The following is a 26,837-nucleotide window of genomic DNA, read 5'->3' on the forward strand; positions in this document are numbered from 1 at the left end:
CACCACCTCCCTAGGTAATTGGTTCCATTGTCGTACTGCTCTAATGGTTAGGAAGTTTTTCCTAATATTCAGTTGAAATATGGCTTCCTGTAACTTGAGCCCATTATTCTGTATCCTGAATTCTGGGACAATTGAGAAGAGATCTTGGCCCTCCTCTATGTGACAATCTTTCAAGTACTTGAAGAGTGCTATCATATCTCTTCTCAAGATTAAACATGCCCAGTTCTTTCAGTCTCTCCTTGTAGGGCTTTGTTTCCAGTCCCCTGATTATCCTTGTTGACCTCCTCTGAAACTGTTCCTGTTTGTCTGAATCCTTCTTGTAGTGCGGTGTCCAGAACTGGACGCATTACTCAAGATGAAGCCTATCCACATGCAAATTTACTTCTGAGGTTGCAGCTTCCAGTGCAGCTGCTTTGGGTAAAACCAACCCAACCTGAGTGGTGTAATTTGACCTTATTCAGGGTTGGGGAAACTGGTTCTTCAGAGGGCTCTCAACTCCCATCATCCCTGACCCTTGACCATGTTGGCTGGGACTGATGGGAGTTGGTTCAACAATATATTGAGGGCCAGAAGTACTCCATCCCTGCCTTAATTCAATCTGACATAAAGAACCAGTAGTCGCAACCTCTAGTACCTCACCTGCTGCACCTCTGAAACAGTATGTGTGTCAATGGAATTGAAGGCTGCACTGTGTTACCTGGAGCAGAAGGATCACCAAGATAGCATTATAATCCCCATTAGCTGACTCAGTACATGGTAAGGTGACCCAGGCAACCAATACAGCTTCACCTAGATCTAGGGCCTGCTCTTCAGTCTGAGCAAGACTGCTTGTTTCCTATTGAGAAGATCCTGCTAGACCAAAGTACTGGTTGTCAATTGCTGCCTTGGGAACCTGACGGCTTGCTTGCTTGCACTATGCTGCCTGCCTCTGGCCAATCTACAACTTTGAGTACTTGACCTCTTACCTGTCTTGGACCACTCCATTGGTCTCTGGCTAATGGTTTGCTCCCTCCTGATCCCAAGAGATCTGATCCTGTCATCAGCTGAGCAACCTGCAGCAATCCGTGACATCCTCAAGATCACCTTTTAGCACAGAGGTTAGCTAAAGGGCAGATGTTCCCCATTCCTTCAGCAGGGTGGAAAGTCTTAAGGGCTGGCACAAATATCTTGTTCAGCAGTGTGGCTCTGCAAAACTGCAGAAATGTTTGAATCCAGTTCCTATTGAGTTTGCTGGATCCCATGGGAAGCACATATGCCAGACTTGTCATTAGAAATGCAGCACCATTGTGGATACTTCTTTATACAACTAAAAGGAATTGGAATAAATATATCCCCACAGCTGTGAGAAACCTGAACCACAGGGAAGTGACTCTGTGGCAACACTCATGCCACTTGACAAACCCTTGAATTTGTATAATTTATGTCACTCTGGACTAAATGACTCCTGTGTGATCTTGTGCAAATGGAATCAGGTTACTAGCAGATCCAGATATGTAAGCCAAGCAAATTATTTTTGGGACCCCCTGGTCTGAACAGGAATAACCAGAACACTATTAAGAGTGCAAAGCAGCAAGTAGCCAATATGGTGTCCTCCAGATGTTGTGGGACTACGATTCCTATCATCCACAACTATTGGCCACTTTGGCTGGGGTTGATGGGAGTCGGCATCCAACAATACCTGGAGGGCACCATGTTGGCTATCCCTGGTCTAATGGTAGCTCATGGATGAGTATCTTGGTAAAACACATCGGCTTTCCCACTCATAACCAAGGACATTTCAAAGGGGTTCTGCATGACAAAGACACTCAGATCTTCAGCTCAGTTAAGACACAGCTGTGTGATACTACTTTTAAAAAGGTTTTTTTTTAAAGTTTCCCCTCTGTTCCTCTGAGAGAAGACTTGAAACTACTGTCCACAGTGTGTGATGTGGGTCTGGCATCCAAGAGGCCCTTTTCAGCAGCTGTCAGTGAGGGGAGTGCATTGTCCTAGGGTGAGGAGGCATTGCCATGGCAGCAAGATGCCGTTGAGTTTGACGCCTTTAAATGGGGAAATAGCTTGTCTTAAGCTGAATTATTGATCAAAATGGGGAGGATGACATATACATACATACACAGAGGAGATGCAGAAAAGTGCTAGGCTTGATTTAACGACAAGCCTCAAGTGGCTGTGACTCCATGACACTTGCTTTCTTTTCAAATTACCGACAGGGCCCAAATGAGAGAGAAGAAAACTTTTTTGACAGCTCTATAAGATAGGATGGAGTAAGAGGACACAGAGAGACTGCTGCAAACCAGGAAGCACAGTTACCTGTAAATGATAGATAAATGATAGCAATCAGACTGAAGGGTAATTAACAAGTTATATGAAGAGGAGACAACTCTACAAAAGCATCAGAAGCAACCAGAGGTGCTTTTCATATTCTGTGTGCTACCCAAATTAATAAGCGGTGAATCCCAGATTGACAATTGTTTTGAGGTACCTGGTATCTCGTGATTTATGTATTACTAATAGATAAGGTGATGTCTCCTTGAGGCAGAGGCCAGCTTGGAAATAAAACTCAGCTGCTACTACTACTACTGGCTGAAGAAGACGTTTATTTGAAAATGTAAATAGGATAAGATTGAGAATCCCAGAGGTATGAACTTTGGAAGGGAAAGAGACAATATTAAGAAGTGATCTAGAATTGGTGCATCTGTATATTCCATTTATATTACATAAGATGGCTGTTTATATTGTTCTAAAGGCCAGGACCAACCACTGCCAGAGAAGTAGAGTTGGAAAAGGATCAGAAAAGGGCAACCAAAATTATCAAGGGGATAGAGCAACTCCCCTATGAGGAAAGGTTGCAGAATGTAGGGCTTTTTAGTTTAGAGAAAAGGCAACCAAAGATGACATGACAGAAGTGTATAAAATTATGCATGGCATGGAAAAAGTTAACAGAGAAAAGTTTTTCTGTCTCTCTCATAACACTAGAACTCGTGGACGTCCAATGAAGCTGAATGTTGGAAGATTCAGGACAGAGAAAAGAAAGTTCTTCACAACAGCGCAAAGTTAAACTATGCAGTTTGCTTCCATAGGAGACTGTGATGGCCACTAACTTGGCTAGCTTTGAAAGAGGATTAGACAAATTCATGGAGGATAAGGCTATCAGTGGCTACTAGCAATGATGGCTATGCTCTGTGTCCATAGTCGTAGGCGGTATGCTTCTGAAACCACAGGAGGAGAGAGTGGTCTTTGCACTCAGGTCCTGCTTGCAGTTTCCCATGGGCATCAGGTTGGCCACTGTGAGAACAGAATGCTGGACTAGATGAGTTATTGGTCAGATTCAGCAGGCTCTTCTTGTGTTTTTATGACAATTACAACTGATCTCTCTGGCATGTTTTTTTCCCTTCTACTCCTCACCACCCCATGCCTTTTTCAGCCACTAGATACTCATGCGCATCTCCTGAACAGTTCAGTGTATATTGAGATTGAGAAACCTGAAACGCTGAAAATGTCCATAGTAAGCCATTAGGGTCTACGGGTCAAACAGAGGTGACATGGGGGAAAGGGAGCATAAGGAAAAGGAAGGCAAAGGATAATATGTCGGAACGCCTCTCCCGATACGAACCTGCCCGTACACTGCGCTCTACATCGAAGGCACTCCTCCGAGTCCCAACTCATAGGGAGGCTCGGAGGGTGGTGACGAGATCTAGGGCCTTCTCAGTGGTGGCCCCCGAACTCTGGAACAGTCTCCCCGATGAGGTGTGTATGGCGCCGACGCTGTTGTCTTTTCGGCACCAGCTTAAGACCTACCTCTTCTCTATGGCGTTTTTAACTTAAATTTTATACAGGAAATTATTATGAAATTTTGATCTTTGTATTTATGTTTTGTAGTATTATCATGTAATTTTATGAGATGTATTCGTATTTTTTGTTGTTCACCGCCCAGAGAGCTTTTGCTAGTCTGGCGGTCTAGAAATCCAATAAATAATAAATAAATAATAATAATAATAATAATATGCAGGAGTAGTGTCTGAGGGGGGTGGAGCAACAGGGGCAACCTCCCGGTGGTAGCACCATTGTGTTTACAGAATGGGGCACAGTCAGGGGAACTCTGAGTTGGTGGCATCATTGTCCTGTGGGGGAGTGCATATGTGCAGGATGCTGCCCCCACCAACCTGGAGCTCTCCCAACCTCACTCCTGCCCCATCCCATCCCCATCTCAGGAAATGCAGCATTGCCGCTGCTCTGAGGGCATCACTGCTGCTAGCATGGGCCTATGGCCCACTTGCAGGAGAGAAAACCCCACTGAACACAGTGGAACTTACTTTGGAGTAAACATGCACAGGATTGCATTGTTACAGTCTTAGAAGTCAATGTGAAATAGAGGTCTGTTCTACTGGCCCTTTTACCCTCAATCAACACATGGGTTGGAGGTACCTCAGATGGCTCTGCAAACACTCTGGTTTTATGCAACCAAGAATTGTAAGGAAATAAAAATAAAAATCTTGTGGAAATGGTAACATTTCCAAATCGCTGGTATACACACATTTTCCACTTTTCTCTCACTGAGAACCTTATCTATTCGGCTTAACCAAGAGAAGGCTGAAAGGTGGATTTGATCGATGCATATAAATATTTGAAGACGCGAAAGCCACAGCTACATAGCCTGCTGTTCAGTCTTGCAGTCAAAGGGCTAACAAGTTCCAGTACCTTGGAGAAGTAATTGGACAAGCTTAAAATACGTGCATTTCCTGCCTGTGACAGTAATTAAAACACAGAGATTGCTCACCAGAGAAGGTGGGGAGGGCTCCCAAATCACTCCAAGTCTTTAAATCAAGACTAGATGTCTTCCTAATAGGGATGGATTAATTCAGCTAGGATGAGTCTCATATCTGAAACTTGCAGGACATCATGTCAGAAAGGAATTTTATGGGTGTTATGGAGTTTTTATGGGTTTTCCTGAAATTGAGGGGCATGAAGCTAGGAAAGCTGTATATGGCCAACGAGACCATACTCTAGGGAAGCGACTGTTACACTGATAGGCACTTGTTAGCTTGTAGTAGTGTACTAACCCCTCCCCTGTATAGCAACACTCCAAAAGCCCAATTACATGAAGCATGGCTCCACCCTTCTTTGCTAGTTCCCCAACAGCCTACTGCGCTCTCTTCCTTTCGCAAGGCAAGGCTTGGTTAGCAGAGGGCGATCTGGACTGGACAGACATTTGGTCTCACCTAATAGGGCTGCTCTCATGTTTTTTCCTTTCTCCTTGGTGAAGGTGGGCAGGGATATGGCAGGGAGAACTGGGTAGCATGGTGGCAGGGCAAACGTGTGAATCCATTTTCACATCAGAGCCAGCTCAAAGAGGTCTGGAGCTGACTTGCTTTCCCCATTTGAAACTTCACATCATCTCTGGTAGCTGGCAAGGTTTGCAGGTTATGTGTAGCTCTTGTGAAATGCTATGGAAAGTGCGTTCGCATCTTTGCTGAAAGTTTGCATATCTTATCCCTGGTGCTTACAGCATGTTTCTTCACCCCTATACAGTTTGTCCCAGTGGTAACAGGTGGCTCCATGTCAGTGGGGTGCTGAAGCACCTTGGACAGTTCCTTGAAAACCTGGAGCAGATTTCACTGCCCCACTGACATGGAGCCACCAGCTGCCACTGGTTTGTTCTCTGAACAGACAGGGGAAAAAAACCTGTTCCATTAGAAAGAAATCCAATCAAAGATAATAATGCAATGCCTTTATTGAGGTCAACTATGTGAGCTTTCATGTTAGACGGAACTCTTTCTTTGGGGTGGATGTTAACATCCTCCCCAATAAATCTCGATAAAAAGATTGGAAGGGGGATGATGTTGATTCTTGTCTGCAGTTTGTTTTTGTCTTAAGACGATCATGGAGGACGATAGAGAGGGGATTGGGAAGCTGTGGCCCTCCAGATGTTGGCATCAGCCATAGCTAGTCTGGCCAACGGTCGGGGATGATGAGAATTGTAGTCTAACGGAATCCAGAGAGCCACAGATTTCCCATCACTGAGTTAGAGGCATCCTTCTTGACTTTTCAAGGGGAGCATGAATTAATGCCCATCCCTTCCACTCCAGCAGAAGCCTTAGCATTAAGGCCCATTCACATCTGATGAACTGAAGACCATAAGCCATAGCCAAATGGAGATTAATTGCAGGGTCTGTTTGATGCCCACTTGAAATCTTCTGGGCCTGCCAAAAATTGATGCCAGAATGGGCAGAAGTTGCCTGTGAATTTACTGGCAGATCTCTGGGTAATTTGAAGTATTTCAGCAAGGATTTCTGACTCTCAATTGACTCCCAGCAGCAACAAAATTATGCCCCCACAACCCTAAATTATACTGCTGAAATGAAGACTGCTTCGGATAACCAGAAATGGATTTTTGTGTGGCAGGATTGTGAGTCCCATTCAGTTCTGGTACTCAGAACCAGTTCTTGGGCTCACAATTCTTTAATTCTAAGTCTGTGACTTTTGCACCAGGCTCCAGTTGGTGGATCTTGGTGTTCTACCAAACACACAATAGATTCCACAAACCTGAACCGTGCCCACCTCTTATCTAAACAACAGGTCTCCATCTTGGACAGAGAGGTAGGACATTAGGGCCCTTGTTTACAAATCAGCAGGGCCACTCTGGCCTAATAAATGTGATGTTACAATGGCTAGATCTGTTGACGTCTTCCAGGGAGGTTGCTTCAAGTTATTTGAGAATGGCAAGGAGTGCCTGACAGGCAGTTGGGGTGGAAAATTCTGTTCAGCTTCATAGGAGAAGCTGAATAAGGCCTAAACATAGTTTGCTCTAAGAAATTCCTCCCATGTTGGGTTTCAGAATTCATGTTCCAGAGGGCCCATCACACTCTGGTTAGATTAACTAATTAAGCCCATCACAGCATCCCTGTTTGCTCTGGACACTGCTATCATTCCCCACCTTTCCAGCTTTTCCAAATTGTGGAAAATGTCATGTTCCTAGTATTCTGTGTATGACCTTTGCATGAGTCAAACAGCTGAACATTGCCCCTCCCCACCAAGCCACCTTTATAGCTGCTACACAAGAAAATAAATTGATTAAAGGCCCAGAGTGGTTCCTGTGCACAAGCTGAGTATTGCAGATGACACATGCCCCAAGGGCTTTTGCTACCATGGGGATAATGACAGACAGCAGCCTGCAGGGACAGAGCTCCAGGTGCAACATTCATTGCAACTTCACAAAGCCCCAAGAGTGAAAGGCCGGCCAGTCATGACGTACCTGTATTCCAGTGAGAATTTGGTCAGCTCCCTGTTGTCATGCAACCATTTGAACTCCAGAGGCCAGCTGCCTTCTGCCATACAGGTCAGGACTAAGCGGTTCCCCTCCAGGTGGACCTGGGTACGTACCGGCTCTGTCTTGAAATAGGGGGAAACATCATCTGCAAAGAAAACAAAAAGGGTACGTGTGTCAAATCTGTACATTTGTTCCAAGCATTTCCACATATGGAAAGAGCACAAGAGCATTCTTATTGGGCTACCCAACAAATAGTTTGTCCATCCAGTATCTTTGGGATGCAGTGAATATTAGATTACTGCAATGCACTCTATGTGGGGCTCCCTTTGAAGACGGTTTGGAAACTGCAGCTTGTGCAAAATGCAGCGGCCAGATTGGTAACAGGGACCAGACGGTCCGAACATATAAAACCGATTCTGGCCCGCTTGCATTGGCTGCCTGTATGTTTCCGAGCTTGATTCAAGGTGCTGTTTTTAACCCATAAAGCCTTACATGGCTTGGGAGCACAATACCTGACGGAACACCTCTCCTGATACGAACCCACCTGTACACTACGCTCAACATCTAAGGCCCTCCTCCGGGTGCCTACTCCGAGGGAAGCTCAGAGGGTGGCAACAAGGGAGAGGGCCTTCTTAGTAGTGGCCCCAAATTATGGAATGATCTCCCTGACGAGGTGCACCTGGCGCCATCACTGTTATCTTTTCAGCGCCAAGTAAAGACTTTCCTGTTCTCCCAGGCATTTTAGCATGTGTTTTTTAAATTGTTTTAAATTTTTTAAATTATGTTTTAAATTGTTTTTAAAAGATGTGTTTTAAATTTGCATATTTGTTTTTAATGTTTTTAGTTACTGTAAACCGCCCAGAGAGCTTCGGCTATGGGGCGGTATACAAATACAATAAATAAATAAATTAGATGTTTCAGAGGTAAATGAAAGAAAAGCAATAGGGTGACTTTCACCAACCTGGTGCCATCCAGGTAGTTGCTTTGGACTGGTTGGGGCTGATGGGTGTTGTAGTATTTATTTATTTATTTAGACTATTTATATTCAAAACATCTGGAAGGCACTGGGTTGGTGAATGATGCTATAGGGTAATTCTGGAAGGATCTAACCCCTATTTTTCCCCTGCCTCTTGTTTTCTATCAGTCAGGAATTCAGAGAAATATTGAATATGGTAATAGATTGCTGGGTCTTCCTGTCTAAAAGGTTTATATTTATATTAGTCTCAGTGGATAAGCAAACACAGACAAACAAAAACCATGGGGTCCAGCAGGAACTCCTGTAAATCCTTCAACATCATTTTCTTAAATTGGGCTGTGTTTGGCAGCATGTCTGTAAGTGCAGCTGGTGACACTGCGTCTTAAGGATCGCATACATGCTAAAAGATTTTCAGAGTAAAATGTGGTGAATACAGCGTAACATATTTATTTATTTATAGAATTTATTAGTCGCCCATCTGGCTGGCTGTCCAGCCACTCTGGACAACATACAACATAGGCATATAATACCTAGACATTGAAAATCTAAAAACAATGAAGATAAAATCTAGCCCACCCCAAAAGCCTGCCTGAAGAGCCAGGTCTTCAAGGCCTGGCAGAAACTCATCATAGAGGGGGCATGGCGGAAATCATTTGGGAGGGAGTTCCACAGGGTGGGGGCCACAATTGAAAAAGCCCTCTCTCTGGTCCTCACCAGTTTGGCTGTTTTGACTGATGGGATGGAGAGAAGGTCTTCTGAGGCTGATCTTGTTGGACGGCATAGCTGATGATGCTGGAGGCGCTCCTTTAGATAGACATATAACATAAAAATCTCCTAATGTGGATAGATCACTCTAGATGACACATGAAATCCATGAACATGACTTCCTGAGGGCTTTTAAAAACGTTGTGTCTATGGTGTTGGTGGCGAGAGCCAGTGTGGTGTAGTGGTCAAGGTGTTGGACTACGACCTGGGAGACCAGGGTTCGAATCCCCACATAGCCATGAAGCTCACTGGGTGACCTTGGGCCAGTCACTGCCTCTCAGCCTCAGAGGAAGGCAATGGTAAAACCACCTCTGAATACCATTTACCATGAAAACCCTATTCAAAGGGTCGACCAGTCGACTTGAAGGCAGTCCACTTCCTTCCTTCATGGTGGTGGTGGAATTTGGATAACAGCACCAGAGGAGGGAAAGTCTAAGGGGAAAACCCATAGCTCAGTGCCAGAGCATATGGTTTGCATACAGAAGATCCTAGGTTCAATCCCCAGCATCTCCAGGTAGGGCTGGGATAGACTCTTTATCTGAAACCCTGGAAAACCACTGCCAGTCAGTGTGGACAATACTGAACTAGATGGAGCAGTGGTCTGACTCAGTGAAAGGTATTTTTCCTATGTTCTTCTGCTCTTATCTTGCTTAAAATTACCCTATCCCCTGAAGCCGCTATTTACTGTATGGGCAAAAATATTTATAGGTACCATATGATACCTGTATGTTTTGCATTTCATGTGGGATTATTTTAACTGGAAAAGAAGTATGGGGAAAGGGTTATCCTCTCTTCTCAGGGTTGGGAGTCCCAATCCAAACAAAGGACCCATGCACAGATGCTGGTAACACTTAAAAAAACCAAACAAATGGAAAGAAGCACTTCCAGAATTCATCCAGACAAAATAACAGGATCAGAAAGAGAGAGCAAGGCACTCCTTTACTGGGATGAGCTCTGTCTCACACATGGCAATCTTCTGAAACTGGAAAAAAAACTTTCTATATTTCACATTAATGGCTTGAACCTAAACGTATTTACTTAGGAGCAGGCCCCCTTACTAACATCAAAACACAACCTCATCAGTGACTCTTGCTGTGTGCACACTAGGGCTTTTTGTGCAATGATACACTGATAACTGTGTATTTTTAGCACACTTGTACACATTGTCCACACTGGGGTGGTAAAATGTGCTTTCGTTTCCAGCATATTTTAAATGATGGCAACTGTTCACACTTGTGGACATAGTTCTTGGGCTTAATGCACATTGCTCTGCTGTACACCCCTCACATTATCTGTCCCTGTGTTGGGTTCTGTCCGTACATGCATGCATGTATTCATGTACCTATGTGTGCAAAAATGCAATCTATATCAATTGCATAAATAAACCTACCAATTTATGCTCTTGAAAGTTAGGCTTTGCAGAAAATGGGAAGGTGGGATTAAAAGAAGGGGAAATGTTTAAATCAGCTATTTCCTGCAGTGCTAAAGCAAGGGGAAAATCAATAGAAAACAGCAAAGGCAACCAGAAACAAAGTGAATGCTAAAGGTGGGAGGGATGCTCACAAACTACATGCCCACTGGCAACAAAAACAGAAGGAAACTCCCTCCTTCGCAATGTATTTGAAAATGTCCACACTTGAGGGGAATGTAGAATAGTGCAGCATTAAATGTTCTTTTTGCACTGAAAGGGCTAAGAGAAAAGACACATTAAGAAAGGAAAAGGAATGCGGTAAGTCCAGAAAGAGGATAACGTAATGAGGACAATGTAGTTTTGATCAGCACTAAGTGTGCCTTTAAGGAACAATAAACTGATGTGTGTACACAGCCTCTCTAGGTATCTCTAGGTATCTAGTGACGGGAGATGATGTTAAACACTGGATTTCATGGGTTTGCCCCCTGGATCCATTTAAAATTTGACCCAGTCACATTTGATAACATTCCACTTTTGGGATCTGCCAAGGGTGCTTGTAGTTCTGTTGTCAGACTAGGCACCCTGAAACTTAGATTCCCCCTATTACAGTGGGAAGGATAATAACTTCCCATACATACACCAAGCTGTTACAATAGAAATAATGGGTTAACACAAGAGTTGTTAAGATGGTCAGTAGCGATAGCAATATGATTTGAATACTTTCGATGGGGCAGCTGAGGTACAAAACAATAAAACAACCTGAGCAAAGTTGCACAGTTATCAGCCAAGTTAGGAAAGCACCCAGGAGTGTTTGCCCCTAATTGTTTAATTGTCTAATGACTCAAACAGTTTAGCCCAATGTATGTCTCTCTCTTTTTTTGGCCAATATTATGAGAACAGAAGAGCGATGTTTGGTTTCCACAGCAAAAGATGTTCTTACACAAGGCCGTTCAGACTTGGTTTCAAAAAAGAAAATACAGCCTTTGTCTCAATATGCAGAATCATTCCATATCAGATACAGACAGTCTGCATAACACATTTGGGTCAATGGAGAGATCATATTATGTCCATGATGTTGTGCTGTTGCTTTATTACCCAACAGAGGTAGCAATCATTAGAAATCATGGAAATGAGCTGTTGTTAAATGGAAAAACAAAGCTGCTGCAACCCCCTCCCACTAGAGTGGCATATGTCCTAGTTTGCAGAGGATGGACCTCTATTTGAAGGGCCAAGTATTGTCTTTAAACTGGACTTGGACCAGTTTATATGGAGCAGTGTAATTTAAAGATAAGGAACCCTAAGAAGGCAGAGCAGGGATGGCCTTGAAGTTGCGCATCAACAGATAGCACCTGAACAGCAGACTGAGCAGGAACACACAGTTCATCTGATTACCATGTTCCCCACTGTGGTGAGACGTACTGTATTTCTATTGAAAGTATAATAATTATTTCTAAACTCACAACTATCCCTGCAAATTAGAATGTGCAAATTTTCTTCAAATCTTCACCCTCCTTTGTCCTTTTTTTTTTTGGCCATGAGTGGCCACTCTCCTTCCAACATATTCCATATCATGAAAGTTCACATTAACAGTAATTAAATCTAGTACAGCTTCAGCTCCAAACATTACTCATTAACCTAACATCAGCTTGTGAAAGAAAGAAGAAAGGAAGGAAGGAAGGAAGGAAAAGAAAGAAAGAAAGAAAGAAAGAAAGAAAGAAAGAAAGAAAGAAAGAAAGAAAGAAAGAAAGAAAGAAAGAAAGAAAGAAAGAAAGAAAGAAAATCGGACAATAGGAATAAAGTTTTTTTTTGTCATTAGAACCTTTAAAAAGTCTAGACATATTTTATGGATAGTGTCATTATATCGTTTAGTCACTAGGTGGCACAGGACTTTGTTGTATTTAGGTGGAGTCAGGAGTTTCCTGTTGCTGTTTGTCTTATGTTGGAGAGAGAGAGAGAGAACAAAGTTGCTGCCTAGCTTTCTGGCTCATGTGTCCGTTAAGTCTTCCACCACACATGCAGGGGGAAACTGCATCTTCACTATCCCTTTGTATGTTGTAGATGTAGGTATGTAGCTATAACCAGATGAACATGTGGAGAACCTTACAAACAAACAAACAGCTGGGTGATGAGATGAGATGGGCTGGGCTAGCTGAACCCCGCTGAATATCTTTGAAAAGTCCTTTCCATTCCTGCATATGTCTATTTCTTACCAGCTTTTGCTCCTGATTTCAGGGTCCAGCAGCTGAGAACGAGGGTTTCTCTGGAGACAAAACTACAGAAAGAGCAGTTTGGCTTCTCACAAGTTTAATTTCCTGCCAGCAGAGGGAGCAAGAGGAACCAATAACTTTGTCCCCAACCTGCCTTGAAAATGTTGCCACTTCTTGGGAAGGGGGAGAGGGAGGGGGAAGAAAGGCAAAGAGAATTTCCTCTTTACATATATGCAAACCTAAAATCTGTATTTACTCACATTGAAGAAAAGGTAGAATGCCAAAACCCAAGTCAGACCATGCTGGCAACCTTTCCTGCTATAGCAGGAAGGCAAAACGCATCCCTTCATAAGGAAAGGATGCTGACAAAAAAAAGGGGGGGGGAGGGGAAAAGCCAGGAAAGAAATTAGGTCAGGACAGCAGCAGGGGAGGAGGTTGGAGTGAGGGTGATGGCTACTTTTCTGAGAGAGGACACAGCTTCTTTGAAGAGGCAAGCTTATGCAAATGCATGGAAGTTTAAAAATGTTTGCCAAGCCATTAGATGGCAGGGCCATAGCTGAGTGGGAGAGCACCTGCTTTGCATGTACAAGATCCCAGGTTCAACCCCCAGCATCTCCAGGTAAGGCTGGGAAAGACTCCCTGTTTGAAATCCTGGAGAATTGCTGACAGTTTAGACCAAGGATAGCCAACGTTGTGCCTCCAGTTGTTGTTGAACTCTAACTCCCATCATCCCTTAGCATTGCTCATCCTGGCTGAGGCTGATGGGAATTATAGTCTAACAACATCTGGAGAGCACCACATTAGTTGCCCCTATTGTAGACAATACTGAGCTAGATGGCTCAGTGGCCTGACTGTATAAGGCAGCCTCCCATCTCTGCCTTCTCATTGCCTGGAAGCAATCTCTCCTTTCCTGTGTTCCTAATCACTTTCTGTTATTTACCTCTGCCATTATTAGCATGTGCCTACAATCCACTGGTCATTGCCCAAAACCTATATTTCCTCTCATTAAATAATAATAATAATAATAATAATAATAATAATAATTTTGCATTTATATACCCCCCCCATAGCTGAAGCTCTCTGGGCGGTTTACAATTAAAAACATTAAAAACAAATATACAAATTTAAAAAACACATTAAAAAAAAACAATTGAAAAACACATGCTAAAATGCTAAAATGCCTGGGAGAAGAGGAAAGTCTTGACGTGGTGCTGAAAAGTTAACAGTGTTGATGCCAGGCGCACCTTATAATGAAGATCATTCCATACTTTGGGGGCCACCACTGAGAAGGCCCCCTCCCTTGTTGCCGGACTCCCAGCTTCCTTCAGAGTAGGCACCCAGGGGAGGGCCTTGGATATTTAACGTAGTGTATGGGTGGGTTCGTATCGGGAGAGGTGTTCCATCAGATGTTGTGGTCCCAAGCCTTGTAAGGCTTTATAAGTTAAAACCAGCACCTTGAATCGAGCTCGGAAACATACAGGCAGCCAATGCAAGTGAGCCAGAATCGATTTTATACGTTCATACTGTCTGGTCCCTATTACCAATCTGGCTGCTGCATTTTGCACAAGCTGCAGTTTCCAAACCGTCTTCAGAGGCAGCCCCACATAGAGTGCATTGCAGTAATCTAACTTGGAGGTTACCAGAGCATGGTCAACTGAAGCCGGGTTATCCCTGTCCAGATAGGGGCATAGCTGGGCCACCAACCGGAGTTGGTAGAAGGCACTCCGTGCCACCAAGGCTACCTGAGCCTCAAGTGACAGAGATGGTTCTAGAAGAACCTCCAAGCTATGAACCTGCTCCTTCAGGGGGAGTGAAACCCCCAAGCTATGAACCTGCTCCTTCAGGGGGAGATATGATAGCACTCTTCAAGTACATGAAAGGTTGTCACATAGAGGAGGGCCGGGATCTCTTCTCCATCGTCCCAGAGTGCAGGACACAGAATAATGGGCTCAAGTTGCAGGAAGCCAGATTTCAACCGGACATCAGGAAAAACTTCCTAACTGTTAGAGCCATACGACAATGGAACCAATTACCTAGAGAGGTAGTGGGCTCTCTGACACTGGAGGCCTTCAAGAGGCAGCTGGACAGCCATCTGTTGGGAATGCTTTGATTTGGATTCCTGCATTGAGCAGGGGGTTGGACTCGATGGCCTTGTAGGCCCCTTCCAACTCTACTATTCTATGATTCTATGATCCAGGACAGGTTGAATATCCACCATCCAGTCAGAAGAACCACCCACTAGCAGCATCTCAGTCTTGTCTAGATTGAGTCTCAGTTTATTAGCCCTTATCCAGTCCATTGTTGCAGCCAGGCAGCGGTTCAGCACATTGACAGCCTCACCTGATGATGAAAAGGAGAAATAGAGCTGTGTGTCATCAGTGCACTCCAAACCTCCGGATGAACGCACCCAACGGTTTCATGTAGATGTTGAACAGCATGGGGGACAGAACTGACCCCTGTGCAACCCCATACTGGAGAGTCCGGAGTGCCAAGCAATGTTCCCCAAGCACCACCTTCTGGAGCCGACCCGCCAAGTAGGAGCAGAACCACCGCAATGCAGTACCTCCCACTCCCAACTCAGCCAGTCTTCCCAGAAGGTTACCATGGTCGATGGTATCGAAAGTCGCTGAGAGATCAAGGAGAATCAACAGAGCCACACTCCCCCTGTCTCTCTCCCGACAGAGGTCATCATTCAGGGCGACCAAGGCTGTTTCCGTGGCAAAACCAGGCCTGCAACCCGACTGAAATGGATCCAGATAATCAGTCTCATCCAAGAGTGTCTGGAGCTGTCACACATATATGTCTTCCCTCCCCTTGGCAATCATGTTGCATCCTTCTGGCAACTGAACTGGCTGAGATGAACCAGCAGCATAACCGGAAAGCCTTCCTTCAGCACATGTTTGAGAGTGTGAAACCGAGCCAATGACTCCTTGGTCTGTGGTCTGAGCAATGCAGTAATGGCCTGAGTGCCTTCTATTGTTTTCTCTAGTTGGCTCAACTGCGCAAACCATATTGAGTTAAATACAGGAGTTAACAACCAGCTGACTCTCCCTGATGACTTTAGGAAGGAATTTAAAGCCAACCATTCATATGACTGTGAGCAGCTGTGGATGAAGAAACACAATACAAGACGGACAATCAAGAAACTGAACTATTGTACAAGCTATCGTGGTTCACATTGTTTTGCAAAAGTATTTCAATGCATGGGGCACAATGTTAAACAGCAATGGCAGTAAAGTGAAACATGACAGCAGTGGGATGCCCACAAATGTGCCATCCCAAATTTTGGCAAGGAGTAGTTTTTCCCAGTCTTGAAAATAAGTCCACAAATGTTACTAGTACAAAATATTTTTATTAACCCGCCAGTTGATTTTGTAGTACACTGATTTCCACACAATTTACATTACATTTCCCTTGCCTTATCACCTGGAAAGTACTATACTCCTCATAGGCAACCAGACAAGTTGCTGTCTACAAGCCTGGAATATTCCCCTTTCACTACCCCTTCATGCCCCCAAACAGATTTGCTTCCATATTTGCAAATATATTCCCAAGATTTTTGCAAATAAAAAAATCAGATTCTCAGGAATGTAATCCCTTTGTCAGGTTTCATGTTAAAATCTGAGGATTTTGCAGAGGCAGAACTGCAGATAAGAAAACACCATGTTCACATATATTTTAGGTACATACTGATATTTACAGATATTGTAATAGCTGAAATACTCATTAGGCTTGTTTTCAGGGCCAATGCAGATAACAAAAGGAGTATAATAACCTTCCCCCCTTAATCTTCACCAGTTACATAGTTGCTCATTCATTGCATTTGCAAGCGAATCATGAGGGCCCCTATCACAGGCCCAGATTAAGACCAGAAGTTACATCCCAACCCTTCAGAGGTGGACCCAACCTGATCTTGATTGTAAAAGAGGCTCAGATTAGTACAGACCCATTCAACATGTTTGCTGTTGTTACATGCCTTCAAGTCGATTATGACTTAATGGCGACCCTATGAATCAGCGATCTCCAAGAGCATCTGTCATGAACCACCCTGTTCAGATCTTGTAAATTCAGGTCTGTGGCTTTCTTTATGGAATCAATCCATCTCTTGTTTGGCCTTCCTCTTTTTCTATTCTCTTCTGTTTTTCCCAGCATTATTGTCTTTTCTAGTGAATCATGTCTTCTCATTATATGTCCAAAGTATGATAACCTCAGTTGTATCATTTTAGCTTCTAATGACAGCTCTGGTTTAATTTGTTCTAAAACCCAATTATTATTATTTTTTGCGGTCCATGGTATCTGCAGGGTTCTACTCCAAGAGCACATTTCAAATGAGTTGATTTTTCTCTTATCAGCTTTTTTCACTGTCCAACTTTCACATCCATACATAGAGTTTGGGAATACCATGGTCCCATTCAACATGAGCAAACCGAAATCCAGACAGCCCCCCCCTAAAAAAACCCAAGACCAAGCACATACCCTGTGACTGTGTGAACAGGTCCTCATGTTAAATTGTATTCCCCTTTGGCAAGAGAAGTGCCATCACTGTGCATATTTTATATATAAAGGGAATTCTCCACATTTCTGCGGCAATTTGCAATTTTTTAAAAAACAAAATCCTCATGGTAAGTCTTCAGCATTTTAGTGCGAATTCTTCCTAAGAAACACATTTTTGTATGACTAGCAAACACATTTTTGCAAGCAATTTCTCCTAATATAATGCATTTTTGTATGTTACTTTCACTAATATAATAATTTTTATGCACACTTTCCCCAAATCTATGCATTTTTATAAACATTGGTTGGTTGGAGAACTGCATCACAAAATTTGGACAGTTGTGAATTTTGAAGGATGGCTGGGTTTCGGTTCTCATATTGTCTCAGCAAGTGTGAATCTGATAGATTCGGCTTTGGATGCAAACTGAATTGAATTTCTTCTCCATCCCTAGAATGGAGGCATAATAAACATAAGCAAGGCTGGACGAAGTTCATACATGCTTCAGGGAACTGAATTCACATTTCCCAAGCAGACATGCCTGCTCCCCTCCACACCTGGCATTTTGTGCCATATTGTCGGCAGTGACACAGTTCTGACCCTTCTGCTGCCCCTGCCCCTACCTGAGCTATTTAGTTACCATATCAACAAGAGCTTAGAGTCCATCTAGGATTTATCTAAGCTGCTTTGCTTCCTTTGTTCCCAGCTGGCTTCTTAGCATTTTAAGAATCCTGCTGGGCTTTTAAGATAGAGGGTGGAACAGGGTTGGAGGGAGTCTGAGGAAGAGGGAAAGAAGAAAGCAAGACTGTGCCATTCTATTTGCTATGTAAAACTGCAAGTTGAAGTGCACAGCTGCATTTTCTGTTTAACAAATGGAATTATTTTTTTTACTTCAAAGATACATTCATATTTCCCAACAGCTTTCAAGTATACTTTGAATCACACAAACGGTCATCAGGAGTTTTGGAGTGCGTTGTCATCAGTATGCTGATGACACGCAGCTCTACTTCTCCTTTTCATCTTCTTCAGGTGAGGCTGTTGATTTGCTGAACCGTTGCCTGGCCTCGACAATGGACTGGATGAGAGTTAACAAACTGAAGCTCAATCCAGACAAGACTGAGATGCTGTTGGTGGACGGGTTCTCTGATCGGATGGTGGATATATACCCTGTCCTGGACGGGGTTACACTCCCCCTAAAGGACCGGGTTCGTAGTCTGGGAGTCTTTTTAGACTCTTCCCTCTCACTTGAGGCTCAAGTAGCCTCGGTGGTTAGGAATGCGTTTTACCAACTTCGGTTGGTAGCCCAGCTACGTCCCTATTTGAGTAAAGAGGACCTTACATCAGTGGTACATGCTCTGGTAACCTCACGTTTGGATTACTGTAATGCGCTTTACGTAGGGCTACCTTTGAAGACAGTTCGGAAGCTACAACTAGTGCAAAATGCGGCGGCCAGATTGCTGACAAGGACCAAGCGGTCCGAGCATATAACACCTGTTCTGGCCAGTTTGCACTGGTTGCCAATATGTTTCCGGGCTAGATTCAAAGTGTTGGTATTAACCTATAAAGCCTTATACGGTGCGGGACCACGATACCTTGCGGAACGCCTCTTCCGATATGAACCGGCCCGTGCACTACGTTCTGCTACGAAGGCCCTCCTCCGGGTTCCAACTCACAGGGAGGCCCGGAGGGTGATGACAAGATCTAGGGCCTTCTCAGTGGTGGCCCCCGAACTATGGAACAGTCTCCCTGAGGAAGTACGCCTGGCGCCGACTCTGCTTTCCTTCCGGCGCCAGGTCAAAACCTTCCTATTCTCTGAAGCATTTTAAGTTACATTGATCTAATTTTAATAATGTTTATTGTATTGTTGATTGTATTTTAATATTATTTTGTTATTCATTGTATTTTTATACTATTTTATGTTCACCGCCCAGAGAGCTATCGCTAGTCGGGCGGTATATAAATTTAATAAATAATAATAATAATAATAAACGCACACACACAAAGAGAGAGAGAGAGAAGGAAAAGGAAAGGAAAGGAAAAAATCCCAACACCTTCCTCAGCTTTAGTTCCTGGTATCAATTTGATACAAAACAATAACTTTCCAGGACCTGTATGATTAAATTTCTCTTTTCATGTGGGACCAATTCAGAAATTGGAGAGGGGGGGAAAAGAGCTGCTTCAACCAACAAACAGCACACACACACACACACACACACACACGTGGAAAGCTCAATGTTAAAAGGGTTTAAGCTTTTTAAGCCCCCACGCAGGGCAATTTGCTGCGAGGTATGCATTTATATTTTATTGCTTCTCTTGTCCTCTGGGGCTTTTTGGAAGCTGAACAAACTAAAGAGTGTCAACTTCAAGGTGGTAAAACATTTGAAGTGCACACTTTACTTCAAAGGTATCACAGTTTCACGCAAAGGTTAGGGATCTTACAGTTTTCTGAGAATAAAATAGAGCCAGAGCAATCTTCATTTGCTGACTTGTTGCTGGGCATCTGAGGAATACTGTCTTCTATGAGATACTACAAAGAGGATGTTCAGATAAGTCTCTTCTATCTCATACAACAACTGCAACTGAGGCTACAGTCTTTGCAGAAGTGGTGGAATCTCAGCCTAGAACCCATGTCAGTCCCAGGTTCTGACTTTTGAGCTGCATTGTCCTGAATATACATTTGCAACTCACTCACAATGCTTTCAACTATGAGGAGTAAGGTAGTGGCAAATTTAAATGTGCAGGGTCCCTTCATGAGTCATGCCACACCTCCTCACATCCTTTCTCTCTCTTGAGCAATCCCCCTTCAGTAAGTAAACACACCTCTAGCGATCTGCAGCCACCATGGATTTGTTGCTGATCCGCCACCCCCCCTGCCACCATGGAGAAGAAGGAGGCAGCAGAGGAGAGCCCCCTGGACCAAACAACAGAGTCGAGGCGTTGTAGCCTCCCCAGCAGGGCCAGACCATGGAAGAGGAGGCGTCGCACTGTGAGGCAGGCTGGGGTGGGCAAATATCCACTTAATTCCGACTCCACTGCTGTACTGTTTGGCCTAGGGGGGCCTCCTGTTCTACTTTCTCCTTCTTTGTAGTGGCAGGGGTGTGTGGCCGATTGGAGGGCGGAGCTTGCAAAAAACCCAATGGGATGGCATCCTGATGTGTCCCAACATGTCCCAGCAGGACTACAAACCTGCTAATGGGGCTAACAACTCGCCCATGAAGTTCCTGTGACCCCTCCCCCCATTTTGTTACAGCTGTAGAATTCTTAGCTCTTTTTTGCTTCTGGTCCATTTCCTTGTGTCTTTACCATAAGCATGGCCCAAAGAAAGGCAGCATACAAAACTCCCACCATTTCATCACCGTGCCAGGAGAAAAGGTTCAGCTGTTGAATTTTTGATGGTCACTAAATTATTTTAAGACACAGGAGCAGGGGTATTTAAAAAAGCTGGCAACACTTGTTAGAACTCTCCCTTTCAGAAGCACTGCTAAATGCTGTATCACAAGTGTGAAACATACATAACAAAATTCTGTGAAGCTATTTTTTGGAAATGTTTGTTCAATAATTTTCATTTTTTTCGCCTGCCCCTATCATTTGTTGCTGATTCATCCCTACCTCTTTATAATTATGTATAGTAGTATAATACTGGAAGGCAAGGCAAGGGGAGATGTGTCCAGAAAAGACCCCTGAGCTAAGGTGGAAATGTGTGCTTAAACTCATTTATAGAAAACTGTTAAGATCAGCAGAGTGGGCCCTCAGAAGTTTGAGGGTGGCGGCCTGGGAGAGAAGGCCTCCTCTGTGGCAGCCCCTAAGTTGTGGAATTCCCTCCCCACAGAGGTATGTCTGGCGCCTTCATTATGTATTTTTCATCATATGTTGAAGACACACTTCTTTGCTCTGGCCTTTGACATTTGAGAGATATACTTTAGGACCCAGCCTATTTTCTTGCTTGTAATCTGTTTTAACTATTTTCAACATTGTATTTTTAAGTTGTTGCAACCCTCTCAGGAACCTCATGGTGAAGAGAGGGTAACAAATCACTGGAGTTGGTGGTCATGACTACATCTTGTGGTACTGAATTCCACCATCCAACAATGGCTGTGTACACACTGCAGTTTACTCTAAATCTAGTATGCTGCCATCACTGGTGTAGGAACTGGTTTACGCATGACACTAGCCACAATCCACATCTATCCTGTTGTTTCTTATGAATTTTGATACGTTTTTCCCCAAACCAGCTTTGATCTGAATAGAGAAAAAGAATGACCTGGCTGTGTTTTAAGCCAATAATGTGTATACAGCCTATGTGCTGTGTGCAGAACTACTTCCTTTTGTCTATCCTGAATCTTCTAATGTTCAACTTTACAGTATTAGTATTATGAGGTAGAAAAACTGCTCCCTATCCACTTTCTCCACACCATGCATAATTTTATATACCTCTAGAATTTTCGCATTACTCATCTTTTTCCCCAAAATTTACCCCCCCAACACTGTAATCTTCCCTCACAGAGGAGCAGCTCCAACCCTATAATCATTTTGCTTGCCCTTTTCCACATCTTTCCAGCTCTATAATATCCTTTTTGTGGTGAGGTGACCAGAACTGTACACAGTAGTCCAAGTGCGGTCATACCATAGATTTGTGTAATGGCATTATGGTTCTGGCAGTTTTATTTTCAATCCCTTTCTTAATAATCCCTAACGTGGAAATTGCCTTTTTTACATCCTCCGCACATTTGGTTGACATTTTCATCAACCAATCCACCACAATCCCAAGATCTCTCTCCTGGCCAGTCACCATCAGTTCAGACCCTATTAGTGCGTATGTGAAATTAGGATTTTTTGCTAGTCTAATTCTACGTAAGGTTGCTGGTTCAAGTCCTGGAAAATCCCTGATCCTGAGGAGGAGGGAAACCAAGTTGCCACAACCCAGTTCAGCTAAAAGGAACATGAGATGTACTGCTTTTATGGGAACAGCAAAACACATGCGACCAAACACAAATATGTTGGAAAATGCCGCAAGCCACCACCACATGAAACAGAAGCCAATTAAACTGTTTGTGCAGGTTAACCTAACTGAACCTGTGAATAACATTAAAATTTGTTGATATTCGCCAACTAAATGAAGTCAAAGCTCTTACAGACATTCCAATTAAGCTTCATTGCCTATGGAGCTACATTGATACAAATAAATCTAATGTAAATGACCAGTCGAGTTGCATCCTTTCTTCCCTGGCATGCAGACAGCAGGGTGATTAAAAGGGGCTACAAGGCAAGAACTGCAAGAAAAAGGGATCACAGAATGATCACACACACACCTTGGAAAGGGAGATGCCTATACAGGGATGATCTACACTGCAGTTTCTAACCCAAACTTTCTAGTTTTATAACAGCAGAAAAACCACAGATGCACTCAGTAAAATAATTAAAGACATTTTTTCCGCTCTTTGCAGTCACTCATGGAGCAGCACAAGCTTTTGATCTCTGTCACGTTCTGTCCAACTGCAGTCCCTTGTGGGTTTAAAATTCACCTACTAAACATGTTTTTTATCAGCTTCAGACTCCAAAAATTCACCCACTAAATGGTCCCTGTGATGACACTGCTGAACGACATTTCTTTTTAGTTTTATTTCCCCATTTTTAATGGTGAGGGGGAAGGGAGGAAACATACAGCCCTCTTTAATGCTTTGTTCCCTGTGTAAAGTCAGACCTTTTAGCCTGAGAAAAAGTTCTTAAGAAGGCAGGAAGCAAGGAAGGACAGAAAAGACAGATGAGGCCAAATCAGTGCAAATGCTGTATTTCTGTGAACCGCCCCATCTTGATGCATCCCTGCAGTGGAAATAACCATAATGGATAGGCCCTTTGTTCTTTCATTTGCCCCACTGGCTGAAGAAGCCTGGATGATATTTCTGTGGAGAGTGAAAGGGGTCATATCCTCAGTCACTAATCGAGGTTGGCCCGTGTGTTAGGTCTTTCCTACTCATATCTGTAGAGGCCCAGGCTCAGAGTGAGTGGGCAGCCAGGGTGGGCACTGGCCAAGGGCCCCTGTGGCTGGAGCTGGGCAGGTATAGCTCCTGCTCTGCAATCTGCACTACCATTGGGTCATGGAGGATGTGCCCTGCAACCCGATGCTGGCACGGATTGTAGAGTGGAAGCCACCCTCCCAGGCAACACCGCTCCCAGTCAGTGTGGGCTGGCCAAACCTATCACTGCATCAACACGCTATGCATGCAAGTGTACCATCACCCAAGATGGCAGACATGCGTGCACAGCATGCTAACATGGCCAGGCCTATTTAAGCCCCTGGCAGTGGCAGTAGTGCCTCTGCCACCACCTTTGAGGTCCAGCTGCAGTCTGGTGCTAGCCCTGCAGAGGCCTTTTGTGAAATTGATTGCTCCCTCTTTCCTCAGCTGCCTCTGGACTCTGGTGCCTTTTCCAAAATGGTAGCTTCAAGGCAATCTCCTGGTGAGATTATACATAACCCCCATAAAGAAGATGAAGCTAAATGTGTCGGAGGGGGGGATTTGTGGATGCGGGTAATAATATGACTAAGCCAATTGGCTGCTAGAAACTTTCACAAGGTAAGAGGAGGTTTTGTTGTTATGTCCCTTCAAGTCGACTATGACTTATGGTGACCCTATGAATCAGCGACCTCCAAGAGCATCTGTCATGAACCACCCTGTTCAGATCTTGTAAGTTCAGGTCTGTGGCTTCCTTTATGGAATCAATCCATCTCTTATTTGGCCTTCCTCTTTTTCTACTCCCTGCTGTTTTCCCCAGCATTATTATCCTTTCTAATGAATCATGTCTTCTCATGATATGTCCAAAGTGTGACAACCTCAGTTTAATAATTTTAGCTTCTAGGGACAGTTCTGGTTTAATTTGTTCTAACACCCAATTATTTGTCTTTTTCGCAGTCCATGGTATGTGCAAAGCTCTCCTCCAACACCACATTTCAAATGAGTTGATTTTTCTCTTATCCGTTTTTTTCACTGTCCAACTTTCACATCCATACATAGAGATTGGGAATACCATGGTTTGAAGGAGTGGAAAACAAAAGGTTTTTGTGTGGACATATTGTTGAGGGACAGAATAACCATGTAGAGGGTTGCAGACATGATATTTTACCAGCTGGAGGTTTGGGGGCAAACCTGCCAATACTATGGAAAAGTTGTGGCTTTGTGACATGGCATGGTGGTGTTGCCCAATGTCACTCTGAGGATAAATGTCTTCTATAGGCTACTATGGAAATCAACAATCTATGGAGCCAGTGATTTGTTGTGGCAAATGCACCTGATAAACAAGGAATGGCTGTATCTATGTATATAGCAAGTGCACTTGATAAATAGCTACTTCTGGAGGATTCTGGGGCCATCTGGGCCATCAGTTATCATTCAGCACAACCCCAAACACCTTGTTGGAGGCATCTGGGATGCAATGCAAAGTGCGAGGGGACTGGTTGATTTGCCCTAAGGAGGTCCCTTGCTCCATATTCAGTACTGAGTCACAAGTTAATCAGGTGCAGCGCAATTCCTATGCATGTTTACACCCAATGAGGCTCTTGATTGCAGAGGAAATACATGTCATCCAGCTGAGCAGTCTCTGGAATGCTGATGGTGATCCATAGTGTCTGCCACCACCTTACATTCACCTCCACATCAGCTGTGCTCCTCTCCTGCTCTGACAGCAGCTGATGATTCAATGGACAAAGCTGCTGATGCCCAAATGGACAAAGGAGCAGGCTCCTCTTTGCTGATGGCTTCTCCTTCATTTACTACCTCTTCTGCCAGAGTGAGGGTAAGTAGGGAAGCCCATCCACTTGTCTGCTCATGAAAAAGTAGCAGCAAGCACTGTCAGCACATGCAGGGAGCATAGCTTGTGCAGGACAGTGGTGGCCTAGGATCACACCTGACACTTGCTCCCCTTGCAGGAGAAGGCAAGGCTGGGAACAGTCTCAAGCTGTCATTGATTGTAATGGGCAATGCCAGTTCAGGTGGTAGTTCAGGGTTTATTTCAAAGCTATTCCTGTGTTAAGAAGGTGTGTGTGTGTCAGAGAAAGGAATGGAGAAGACTTTGCAGTCTCTTTATCAACACAATGACCATCCTGTAGATCTAAACATATTACAAAGTGTTCCTGCCTTTTGTCTGTTCAGTAAATGAAACTGAAAATCTGCATCATTGTTCCTCTGTACATAGCTTTTATACTGTATGGAGAAAGAAATGGATCTCTCTCTCTCTCTCTCTCTCTCTCTCTCTCTCTCTCTCACACACACACACACACACACACACACACACACACACACGCACGCACACGATAGATGATTTTTGTAGGTACCACCAATCCAATGACAGCAGTGGGGGGGCAGTCCAAGCTGGCAGGCACCACCATAAAATATCACAATAAAATCAATATACAACTTCCAAAAACTAATAAAAAGAGGCAACAAAATCAGGTTTCATCTGATCACAGGCTGCTAAAAATCAAGTCTATATTAAAAGGTTTTACATTGTCTCTGACATATTTTGGAGCTTCAACTAGCTCCCAAGGAGAGGGGGGTTCCATAAGCTGGGAGCTACAGCTGAGATTGGCTCCTGGAATGCCTTTGATGTTCTGACTTTGGCATACAGAAGATTCCTACAGGAGAGCATCTCCAGCTGATATAAAGGGCCATGGCAGAACATACAAGAGGAGGCAGCCTTTGGGATATGTAGAGCTGTGATACTGTGGCAGGGCAACCTCCCTAACACTGTCATTAGCAGTGATTGGTTGCGAGGGGACAGCAGTCTTGGAGGAGCCAAACATCATTAAAGTAGAAGTGACATCATTTCCAGGCGCTTGGTGTTAAACAGAGGCATGGGATACCAATCATGGTGGAGGAGAAGCATGTGAAATATAGGAGAAAGGAACCTAGGCATGCATTATGGACACACGATGTGTCCATTATGGACATCAAAGGCCTTCTTAAAAAATCAAGGACTGCTTAATACTCCCCATAAGCAGAATACAGTTCTCTTGCTTAGAAATCTTTTCAGCTTGACTTTCATTTCACAAAATCTAAAGCATCCTTCTCCAAGCTTAGGTCCCCAGGTATCACTGGACTACAATCCCAATCATCCTTGACCATTGGCCATGGGAGATGATGGAGGCTGTAGTCCAACGAGGCTGCTCTAAAGGCTGTCATTTCATATACTTGGTCCGCATGTGGATGATCTGACTAACATGGTAAGAGCTCTCTTCATCCCAGCATAGCTTGATCATCTGTACCACCCTGCCAAGCAGTAAAAAAGGTTCCTCTCCACATTAATTGCAGATGTGTAGTAGAAAGAGAATCAGCATGGGTTTCTTATATATAACAAGACTTTTAAGAGTCTTTCTTTCTTTCTCTTTCTTTCCTTCTTTATTTATCTTGCATTTAGCCAAAGGCCATTGCAAATATAACATACATCACAAATACAACAAATACTACAAAATGCGATAAAATAAAATGAAGTCAGCCACCATAAGACCCATGGAGTCTTTCCAAGGGCACAGTTTCACCAAATGCAACACCTTACAACACAAAGTAGTCAAATATTTACTCCAATTCCCCCCAAAACTTGTCAATTAGGAAAGATAAGAGCTCAAAGGTATGTAAGAGCCTTTTCTACTTTTTACACATATTATCTCATTCATTGTGCATAATGTGCTTAAGCTGGTACATCGTTGTCACATTTTCCCAAATACCAATATT

At 43.8% G+C, this 26,837-nt stretch overlaps 1 protein-coding gene across 9 annotated transcripts in view; it reads right to left on the reverse strand.

The window, feature by feature from the left end:
* SDK2 (sidekick cell adhesion molecule 2) overlaps nucleotides 1–26,837 on the reverse strand; it is a 474,185-nt gene that overhangs the window by 182,772 nt on the left and 264,576 nt on the right. For all 9 annotated transcript variants that reach the window (XM_061615703.1, XM_061615700.1, XM_061615698.1 and 6 more), the window contains exon 2: nucleotides 7,250–7,409. In XM_061615703.1, coding sequence (XP_061471687.1) covers nucleotides 7,250–7,409 — 160 coding nt within the window. The remainder of the gene's footprint in view (nucleotides 1–7,249; nucleotides 7,410–26,837) is intronic.

The sequence above is a fragment of the Rhineura floridana genome, chromosome 3, assembly GCF_030035675.1.
Source record: "Rhineura floridana isolate rRhiFlo1 chromosome 3, rRhiFlo1.hap2, whole genome shotgun sequence".
NCBI lineage: Eukaryota > Metazoa > Chordata > Lepidosauria > Squamata > Rhineuridae > Rhineura > Rhineura floridana.